Here is an 11,655-nt window from a genome sequence, read left to right on the forward strand (position 1 = left end):
ATCTAAGGTGTTACTGTTTGTCAAAGTGTTGCAACATGTTTAAGATTTCCCAAGTTGGGTAGTTTTCCAGTGTAGCCTCATGTGACCCCTGTTTTCAGAGTTGGTAATGATGTGTTGTGCAAGATTTATACTTGAGGGAAGAAAACTCAGTATTCAAACACATTTACTCCTTTTTCCATATACATGCAACTCAGGAATTTGAATCAAATGCTTACTCAAATCAAATCAAAATCAAATCAAATCACTTTTATTGTCACATCACATGTGCAGGCACACTGGCACAGCACATGCGAGGGAAATTCTTGTGTGCGAGCCCCACAAGCAACAGAGATGTGCAAACACAACAACACAAACGAGCAAAATACAAGAATGGCCAACCTGAAACTAATAAATATATGTACAATATATAATAGTGTATGCATTTCTGGATGTGTATACTAAATATTTTCCTACGTGTGTGTGTGTGTGTGTGTATACACATTTTTACAAATTAAATAGTAAAAAAAAAAAAAAAAAAAATAATAATAATAATAATAATAATAATAAAATATATAAAATATACAGAGTTGAATATGTGCAAAACAAGTGGCATTTATATACAGTGTGGAGTGCATAATGTTGAAGTTCCAGTAGTGAAGCTGAGGTGTCTATGACGTGTTCAGCAGTCTGATGGCCTGGTGGAAGAAGCTGTCTCTCAGTCTGCTGGTACGGGACCGGATGCTGCAGAACCTCCTTCCTGATGGAAGCAGTCTGAACAGTTTATGGCTGGGGTGACTGGAGTCCTTGATGATCCTCCCCGCTTTCCTCAGGCACCGCTTCCCGTAGATGTCTTGGAGGGAGGGAAGCTCACCTCCAATTATCCGTTCAGAGCACCGCACTACTCGCTGGAGAGCTTTGCAGTTGTAGGCGGTGCTGTTGCCATACCAGGTGGTGATGCATCCAGTGAGGATGCTCTCAATGGCACAGTGATAGAAGGTCCTGAGGATGCGGGGGCTCATGCCGAATCTTTTCAGTCTCCTGAGAAAGAAGAGGCGCTGCTGCGCCTTCTTCACTGTTTTGTTTGTGTGTACTGACCACGTAAGATCCTCAGCCAGATGTACTCCAAGGAACCGGAAGCTGCTCACTCTCTCCACAGCAGCGCCGTTGATGGTGATGGGGGTGTGTACTTCTCTGCACCTCCGGAAGTCCACTATCAACTCCTTTGTCTTTGCGACGTTGAGGGTGAGATGGTTGTCTTGACACCAGTGGGTCAGGGCGCTGACCTCCTCCCTGTAAGCCGTCTCATCACCGTTGGTGATAAGACCCACCACTGTAGTGTCGTCCGCAAACTTCACAATGATGTTGGAGCTGTTAGTGGCTGTGCAGTCGTAGGTGTAGAGTGAGTACAGGAGAGGGCTCAGTACACACCCCTGTGGAGCACCAGTGTTCAGTGTGATGGGGGATGAGGTGATGCTGCCCAGTCTGACCACCTGGCGTCTGTCAGACAGGAAGCTAAGGATCCAGCTGCAGAGGGAGCTGCTCAGTCCTAGATCCTGCAGTTTCCTGTCCAGCTTCGAGGGAACGATGGTATTGAATGCTGAGCTGTAATCTACAAACAGCATCCTCACATACGTGTCTCTCTTCTCCAGGTGTGACAGGGCAGTGTGTAGTGTCAGGGCTATGGCATCATCAGTGGACCTGTTGTGGCGGTATGCAAACTGTAGAGGGTCCAGTGAGTCAGGTAGTGCAGAGCAGATGAAGTCCCTGACCAGCTACTCAGCTCTTACTCAGCCATCTGATCCTCGGTCCTGCCCAGTGAGGTCAATCAGCTTTTGGTTATGGGTCACTGGGTGGATTCTTAAACTGTGCACAAGTATTTCTGAAGTCATCAATATGAAAGATGACGGGAAATGAATCTCTTATTTCATTAAAAGGTAATTCTCTAATGTACCAGAAAAAAACAAGAGGTAGAACCAACTTTTATTTCCAAGTATGTTCTGAGTAGTAAGCTGTCAATTGTAGTGTTATTTATACGAAGAGACAATGAAGTTAGTGCAAACACATATACGTCAAACACACTGAAAACTGAGGCTTTTTTCCACTGGTTTGTGTTTATTACTGTATGATTATTGGGAATACATGCTGGGACAAGACAAATTTCAAGCATTTGTTAAATATGACTTTGACATTTAATATTAATCATGCATGTATGCAAACATGCAAGATGATTTCCACTGCCACTTAGAAGTCATGCTTAGCTGGTCTTTGCCTTCCACCGTACCCGACATTCACGATGGGCCAGCCTGGGTAAGTCTCTCTTTGGACCGTGCTGAAGTTGATCCTGTGAATCAGAAGAATCAGAGCACGCAGACACAGAGTAGCTGCTCCCTACATGAAGGACACTGTGATGATGATAAACCTGCTCTCACCTGAACGCAGGGTTAATGCCAATGTTGTCAGGCTGCGGGAAAGCAGGTGTCCGCCTCCTGTGGCAGGAGGATGGGGGAGGGAAGTCTTTCTGATACTGAGACTGCATCTGGGCTGTTTCCTGTTCGTTTTTTGCTGCTGCTGACATGTGATCACGGTTGCCTTCTTGCTCATTCCCTCTCACTTCTCTGTCCTCGCGTCTGTTTCCTCTTCCTGTTTATCATGAGGATGCAGGAGGAGAATGGTGAGATTCCTGTTGTGTGTTACAGCCTGCTGAAGGGTAATCAGAACTTTGCTAAAGGCAGAATTTCATCAACAGTAATCACACTTTCCATAAATAAACTTTCTTACTTTCTTGATCATACTACATGTATTACACTATTTGCTTTTTTCATTTTAATCTTGAGAGAATAATACTTTATACATAAATGAGATGAAATGTTCTTATGAATATAAATCATTTGCTTTGGATGTCGCAGAGCTGTGTGAAGGACACGGGAACACATACACAAATAATTACTGCTGAGGGCAATCCAATCCTGTGTCTGTGAGTAAGAGTGGCAGGAATTTCACTGCACAGCAGAGAAAACAATATCACTCCTCCAGATGCTCTGTGTCTATAACAGCATTTTCACATTTAACCTTATATGGTCTTTCTTATGTTCTATTTGAGGTATTAAATACTTTATTACAGTGTTTTTCAGTTTAATGGCAGTGTAGGGTTTTTTTTTAATCTAAGCTTTAATCACAAAATCACCTTTATAATCTCTACCATCTCTGCCTTCTCACTCATAGCACACTGCCCAAACCATTTCCAAGACACACACATGCACTGAACAGAAAGCCACAGCCTTGCGTGCACTGTGCCATCATAAATGAGTCTTATCTTTATACAGACATGATGAGTTTACTCTCTAGGGTGAGCCAAGTCTGTTGACCTTTGCCTGGATCTTGGTCTGGGATAGGCCTGAAGCAGAAAGCCTCACGTGATGTGGTCTCCATCTTAGCAGGTGTGTCCGGGTAGAGGAGGAATCCTAAAAAGGGTGAAACGTAGACTGTTGACTCTTGTTCCCCTTTTTTAAACCCACTACTTTGGAGTGATTCCAGTTAGCACAGAACATGTAGCCCAACGCTGTTCACAGTTTCTGAAATCTTTCCAGTTAGGTCTCTTTTTCACAGCTTGTTTACTTTGCATATAAATTCTATAAAATATGCGTAATGGCAGTGACAATTAATCATTCACACAGACCTGATTTTTGTGACAACAAAACAAAGTTTTATTTCTGTCTGTTTATTTAGTGATGTGCACCGAGATTAAAGCGAGATCAGAAATAATGACGGTAATTTTGAATCCTTTTGTTATTTCTTGACTAGGACATTGTTTCTATTTCTGTTTTACTCTTTTCAGTGTTTGAACTTTCTTTCATTTTTGAAAAAAACGATGCAATGTTTTACTGTATTTCTTTCTTTGATCCCACTGGGAGCCGTGAAACTAATGGAGTTATTTGTGCAAGGGGAGGGAGGGAGGGTGGTGTGGGGGGTGATGAGTGCAGTGGTGGGAACAGAGCTTTGCTGACTGATACCTCCATGTTAACCCTGGAAAGACTTGAGAACATTTCCCAGCTTTCATTTTCATCTTCGTTCCCATTTGTGAAGCCTAAGATTCACTCTGTAATTTTAACTTTCTTCACCAGATGCAGAGGGTTTTTGTTTTTTGAAATTAGTTTTGTCATGCCGCTCTCTCCCTTTAAAAAAAAAAAAAACATTCGAAAAACAAAAAGAAGCACCACGAGATTCAGAGGTTCGGTAGACCTTGTACCGAGACATACTCAGTATGTGGGTTAGGAGAACAACGGATAAAAATTGGGGGAAATTGGATAAAAAGGATAAAAAAAAATAACACTCACATACTGAAAATGCACAACATAGTGGTAAAAGTCTCAGACAAATAGGGTTTAAAATGACATCTTCCGCCAACACCTCAGATTATTGTTGTCATATATTATAGTAAGTGATTTGCAAGCTTGTGAGGAATTTACAATAAACAAAAAAATACCTTAAAAAGGATTGCATCACTTAAGAGTTTTTCCATAAATATAAGACTACCTGCTGAAAAGTGCAGGCTCAAACAAGCCCTCTAATGTGAAAAAAGTAATGCTGGATTCATGTCAAAGACGCAGGGAACATTGCTGAGTTCTAGCCAAATGCCCCAGGGTAACTACTGAATGGGAAACTTGTCATTTTCTCTTCCCCCCTTCTTTTTTCCCATTCCTTTCTTGGCTTGGTGTGTCACTTAACACTGCTGTGGTCAAATTTATTTTGCCATCATCACACTTGGTACTGTGCAGCCACCCTTGCAAGACATTTAAACGCATTAACTTTGGAAACAAGGCTTAGCTCGGCACTTCTAGCTTACGGGTGCTGATATTTTATGCCTGTCTGTCAGCAAGACAAACTACCAAGTCAAGCTTGGTGGACAGGTGAAGCGAATCCAGATCACTTTTATTTTAAACTCAAAAACAGATCGTTGGCTTTAGTGGAGAATGGAGTCTCTGGCCAACTTTCTAGTTTACTTATTACCTAGTTGAATCAGTTTTTAAAAAATGGTCATCCAGCCTTTATTTTAATAATATTACTTATAAAAATTCTCATTTTGGAGCATATTCCCTTTTAAACCTGTCTGACTGAACTCACGGACCAAAGTTTCAGCATTCTGGTACTTCATCTGCTTTATTGTCCCAGCTGGTTACTGCTCTATCTGCCAGCCACCGGTGAACAACAGAACACCATGACTACTGCAGTAAACAAGCTTTAAGAAGCTCTTTGTATAAGCGGGCACACAAACACTCACAGTGCAGAGAAATATAGGAAGTAGAGGGTAACACGGCAGAAAGCTTATGTGTTTTTTTAAAGGAAGGTAAGCATTACAGTCACAATGCCCTCCATTTTAAATTTCATAGTTATTATTCTTGGATTTGGTAGTTTTTTTTAAATTAAATTCTGATAGTTTTTTTGTCTTACTTTTTAATGCATCTTTTCTAAAACTTTTTTAGGAGCAGACACCAAAGATTTAGAACATCGGGTGATGCCAGTGATCCAGGAACCAGCAGACAAAATGTTCTTTGAAAATGCCAGCCTGCAGCAACCACGTCGCCACCACGAATTCTTTCTGCGCAGTAGACCCTACAGGGGCGAACCACCAACAGTGGCAGGTAAAGTCCTGCTGCTCCTTCATACCAGCAACAGATAAAGTTACTTATGCTCTCAAATCCTCCACTGTCAGCTTTAATCATCTAAATTAGTGTTTGTAAAAAAAGCTCAGTGGCAAAGGAAAAAAAGAAAGAAAGTTCAAACACTGAAAAGAGTAAAACAGAAATAGAAACAATGTCCTAGTCAAGAAATAACAAAAGGATTCAAAATTACCGTCATTATTTCTGATCTCGCTTTAATCTCGGTGCACATCACTAAATAAACAGACAGAAATAAAACTTTGTTTTGTTGTCACAAAAATCAGGTCTGTGTGAATGATTAATTGTCACTGTCATTAAGCATATTTTATAGAATTTATATGCAAAGTAAACAAGCTGTGAAAAAGAGACCTAACTGGAAAGATTTCAGAAACTGTGAAACTTGTAAAATATGTGTACACACGCACACAAGAATTTCACTCACATGTGCTGTACCAATGTACCTGCACATGTGATGTGACAATAAAAGTGATTTGATTTGATTTGATTTGATTTAACTGGAATCACTCCAAAGTAGTGGGTTAAAAAAGGGGAACAAGAGTCAACAGTCTACGTTTCACCCTTTTTAGGATTCCTCCTCTACCCGGACACACCTGCTAAGATGGAGACCACATCACGTGAGGCTTTCTGCTTCAGGCCTATCCCAGACCAAGATCCAGGCAAAGGTCAACAGACTTGGCTCACCCTAGAGAGTAAACTCATCATGTCTGTATAAAGATAAGACTCATTTATGATGGCACGCAAGGCTGTGGCTTTCTGTTCAGTGCATGTGTGTGTCTTGGAAATGGTTTGGGCAGTGTGCTATGAGTGAGAAGGCAGAGATGGTAGAGATTATAAAGGTGATTTTGTGATTAAAGCTTAGATTAAAAAAAAACCCTACACTGCCATTAAACTGAAAAACACTGTAATAAAGTATTTAATACCTCAAATAGAACATAAGAAAGACCATATAAGGTTAAATGTGAAAATGCTGTTATAGACACAGAGCATCTGGAGGAGTGATATTGTTTTCTCTGCTGTGCAGTGAAATTCCTGCCACTCTTACTCACAGACACAGGATTGGATTGCCCTCAGCAGTAATTATTTGTGTATGTGTTCCCGTGTCCTTCACACAGCTCTGCGACATCCAAAGCAAATGATTTATATTCATAAGAACATTTCATCTCATTTATGTATAAAGTATTATTCTCTCAAGATTAAAATGAAAAAAGCAAATAGTGTAATACATGTAGTATGATCAAGAAAGTAAGAAAGTTTATTTATGGAAAGTGTGATTACTGTTGATGAAATTCTGCCTTTAGCAAAGTTCTGATTACCCTTCAGCAGGCTGTAACACACAACAGGAATCTCACCATTCTCCTCCTGCATCCTCATGATAAACAGGAAGAGGAAACAGACGCGAGGACAGAGAAGTGAGAGGGAATGAGCAAGAAGGCAACCGTGATCACATGTCAGCAGCAGCAAAAAACGAACAGGAAACAGCCCAGATGCAGTCTCAGTATCAGAAAGACTTCCCTCCCCCATCCTCCTGCCACAGGAGGCGGACACCTGCTTTCCCGCAGCCTGACAACATTGGCATTAACCCTGCGTTCAGGTGAGAGCAGGTTTATCATCATCACAGTGTCCTTCATGTAGGGAGCAGCTACTCTGTGTCTGCGTGCTCTGATTCTTCTGATTCACAGGATCAACTTCAGCACGGTCCAAAGAGAGACTTACCCAGGCTGGCCCATCGTGAATGTCGGGTACGGTGGAAGGCAAAGACCAGCTAAGCATGACTTCTAAGTGGCAGTGGAAATCATCTTGCATGTTTGCATACATGCATGATTAATATTAAATGTCAAAGTCATATTTAACAAATGCTTGAAATTTGTCTTGTCCCAGCATGTATTCCCAATAATCATACAGTAATAAACACAAACCAGTGGAAAAAAGCCTCAGTTTTCAGTGTGTTTGACGTATATGTGTTTGCACTAACTTCATTGTCTCTTCGTATAAATAACACTACAATTGACAGCTTACTACTCAGAACATACTTGGAAATAAAAGTCAGTTCTACCTCTTGTTTTTTTCTGGTACATTAGAGAATTACCTTTTAATGAAATAAGAGATTCATTTCCCGTCATCTTTCATATTGATGACTTCAGAAATACTTGTGCACAGTTTAAGAATCCACCCAGTGACCCATAACCGAAAGCTGATTGACCTCACTGGGCAGGACCGAGGATCAGATGGCTGAGTAAGAGCTGAGTAGCTGGTCAGGGACTTCATCTGCTCTGCACTACCCGACTCACTGGACCCTCTACAGTTTGCATACCGCCACAACAGGTCCACTGATGATGCCATAGCCCTGACACTACACACTGCCCTGTCACACCTGGAGAAGAGAGACACGTATGTGAGGATGCTGTTTGTAGATTACAGCTCAGCATTCAATACCATCGTTCCCTCGAAGCTGGACAGGAAACTGCAGGATCTAGGACTGAGCAGCTCCCTCTGCAGCTGGATCCTTAGCTTCCTGTCTGACAGACGCCAGGTGGTCAGACTGGGCAGCATCACCTCATCACACTGAACACTGGTGCTCCACAGGGGTGTGTACTGAGCCCTCTCCTGTACTCACTCTACACTCTACACACACACACACACACACACTCTACTCCCTACGACTGCACAGCCACTAACAGCTCCAACATCATTGTGAAGTTTGCGGACGACACTACAGTGGTGGGTCTTATCACCAATGGTGATGAGACGGCTTACAGGGAGGAGGTCAGCGCCCTGACCCACTGGTGTCAAGACAACCATCTCACCCTCAACGTCGCAAAGACAAAGGAGTTGATAGTGGACTTCCGGAGGTGCAGAGAAGTACACACCCCCATCACCATCAACGGCGCTGCTGTGGAGAGAGTGAGCAGCTTCCGGTTCCTTGGAGTACATCTGGCTGAGGATCTTACGTGGTCAGTACACACAAACAAAACAGTGAAGAAGGCGCAGCAGCGCCTCTTCTTTCTCAGGAGACTGAAAAGATTCGGCATGAGCCCCCGCATCCTCAGGACCTTCTATCACTGTGCCATTGAGAGCATCCTCACTGGATGCATCACCACCTGGTATGGCAACAGCACCGCCTACAACTGCAAAGCTCTCCAGCGAGTAGTGCGGTGCTCTGAACGGATAATTGGAGGTGAGCTTCCCTCCCTCCAAGACATCTACAGGAAGCGGTGCCTGAGGAAAGCGGGGAGGATCATCAAGGACTCCAGTCACCCCAGCCATAAACTGTTCAGACTGCTTCCATCAGGAAGGAGGCTCTGCAGCATCCGGTCCCGTACCAGCAGACTGAGAGACAGCTTCTTCCACCAGGCCATCAGACTGCTGAACACGTCATAGACACCTCAGCTTCACTACTGGAACGTCAACATTATGCACTCCACACTGTATATAAATGCCACTTGTTTTGCACATATTCAACTCTGTATATTTTATATATTTTATTATTATTATTTTTTTTTTTTTTTTTTTTTTTTTTTTTTTACTATTTAATTTGTAAAAATGTGTATACACACACACACACACACACACACGTAGGAAAATATTTAGTATACACATCCAGAAATGCATACACTATTATATATTGTACATATATTTATTAGTTTCAGGTTGGCCATTCTTGTATTTTGCTCGTTTGTGTTGTTGTGTTTGCACATCTCTGTTGCTTGTGGGGCTCGCACACAAGAATTTCACTCGCATGTGCTGTGCCAGTGTGCCTGCACATGTGATGTGACAATAAAAGTGATTTGATTTGATTTTGATTTGATTTGAGTAAGCATTTGATTCAAATTCCTGAGTTGCATGTATATGGAAAAAGGAGTAAATGTGTTTGAATACTGAGTTTTCTTCCCTCAAGTATAAATCTTGCACAACACATCATTACCAACTCTGAAAACAGGGGTCACATGAGGCTACACTGGAAAACTACCCAACTTGGGAAATCTTAAACATGTTGCAACACTTTGACAAACAGTAACACCTTAGATTTCAAAACAATGACGAATTTTATTGTTTATGATATAATCTGATTTACATTTTTTAAAAAGAAATGGGGCTGACAATGTGCTCTTAAACTTATGCTTTTTTAAAAACAAAACAAAACTGCAAACTCATTTTACATTGCGAGTCACATATAGCCTTTGACATTGAGTGGGCCGGACCAGCGAAACTTCCCTTTCTGTCAGTGAAAAGAAGTTTAACTATGCATTTAATCCCTGGAATATCTTAATATCAGAAAAAGAAATGCAGTTTTGTTTGTCTCAGTTTATCTACATGATAAACAACATTCTGTAGTAAATGGGGAAAAAAGTCTGTTGGGACTTAAATTGCAAGAAATAAAATTTGAATTGTATATGTGGGGTAATAATATTTATGATAACTGTATAAAAATACAGTTCCGATTTCCCAAAGCAATCCAATTGGACTCTTAAGCAGTGATTCTGGCTGCTGGCGCTCATGTTTGACATGATGGATGTAAGTCTCATTTGGCTGGACACCACCCGTATTGTAATTTTTTCGCTAGAATAAAGACTTGTAAAAAAAAAAAAAAAAAACCCCAACAAAACACAACAACCCTACTTTGTCATTCCTGAGACTTCCCTGAGAAGAACTGAATATGACAGCCACAGGCAGAGTCCTGATTACCATACAGTACAATCTGAAGAATATCAGCATACAAAAAAGTAACCTTTCACACAAACAGTTATCCAAGTCACACACTCATTCACTGTCCTCCTTTGAAAGCTGAAGTGCTGAAGTGCAGCCACATGCTTCATCTCCGGTCCCGGTGCCTGCTCCTGTCTCCGTGCCTGCGGTCATCCCACTCTCGGCCTCTGTCCCGGTCATCTCTCCTTCCTCTGTTGCCCCACTCTTCTGTTCTGTGTCGGTCCCGATCCTCTCTGGCTCTCCCGCTTGGTCTGCCCCACTCCCTCCCTCCACCACCACCACCACCACCTCGTTCCTGCACCGGGTCTACCCCGAGATTGATGGGTTTACGGAAAGGCCTGTCCCTGCCGCCGAACCGCAGCTGTCCGGATTCCTTTTTCCCTCCAAGCCCGCCGCCGAGCCGCCGCGGCACCCATCCTTTAAGAGTCCTCTCTTGCTCAAAATCCACGAACACTTCATGCTGGTCGACCACCAGCTTGTTAGCTGTCCCGACCACAGATCGCTCCTCTTTGTACTCAATGAAGGCATATCTTTTGGAGAAACCCGTGACAATGTCCCGGACCAGCCGGAGCCGCTGGATGTCTCCGTACTTAGAGAACACTTTGTGTAGTTTATATGAAGTAAGGTTTATTATTATTATTAATAATAAATAATACTTTTTATAAAAATAAAAAGTTTATAAATAAAACTTTTTATTCATTGCACAATACTGTCACTTTTTTAAAAAAAAAAATAATTTTATATAATTACACCATAATCAATAGCATAGATAGTGACAGATTAAAGGCAATAGCATTGTTGTGTTATTAAGCCATTGGTCTAGCATGTGCAACCAGGACACCGATTCCTTGATTCTACAAATCATTCTTCCATAATTCTTTTTGACAGTGCTGGTGGAAAGTGCCTTAAAACTTTTACAGATGTTAGACTGAATCGGACATTGCTAGAAAAAATATTAGAGCCCAACCTGATTCCCTCACTGTGAGAGTCACAGCATCCTGTCAGTGTATGCACTCCCTGATTAATATGGCAAGGAATGACTTATTTGAATGCCGCTTTTTTCACATCTCTGTAGGCCAGTCTTTTTAGCTACACCACAGAACTCTCAAATGTGCATTTATCTTGTACACAAACGCCTCACAGCTATACCATACCATCGACAGTCAGCTGTGGACACTCTCTTTCAGCATTTGGTTGCTGTGCACTACGTTTCATTTGGAGTCATGAGGGACATGTCTCTATTTCTATGTCCAGGACCAAAATATGTTGGTTGTAACAAGCGGTTATTTGAGTT

At 41.9% G+C, this 11,655-nt stretch overlaps 1 protein-coding gene across 1 annotated transcript; it reads right to left on the bottom strand.

Annotated features, from left to right (window-relative positions):
- Window positions 1-9,681: 9,681 nt before the first annotated feature.
- Window positions 9,682-11,576, bottom strand: LOC146660634 (U11/U12 small nuclear ribonucleoprotein 35 kDa protein-like). Its single transcript, XM_085421654.1, has 2 exons — window positions 11,511-11,576; window positions 9,682-11,016 (listed from the first exon to the last, which is right to left on the bottom strand). The coding sequence occupies exons 1-2, from the start codon at window positions 11,574-11,576 to the stop codon at window positions 10,468-10,470; spliced, it is 615 nt and encodes a 204-aa protein (XP_085277780.1). The 3' UTR covers window positions 9,682-10,467.
- Between the last annotated feature and the right edge of the window lie 79 nt (window positions 11,577-11,655).

Source organism: Rhamphochromis longiceps, linkage group LG10, assembly GCF_057381845.1.
Source record: "Rhamphochromis longiceps isolate RC_006_pf linkage group LG10, R_longiceps_female_GT1.1, whole genome shotgun sequence".
Taxonomy (NCBI): domain Eukaryota; kingdom Metazoa; phylum Chordata; class Actinopteri; order Cichliformes; family Cichlidae; genus Rhamphochromis; species Rhamphochromis longiceps.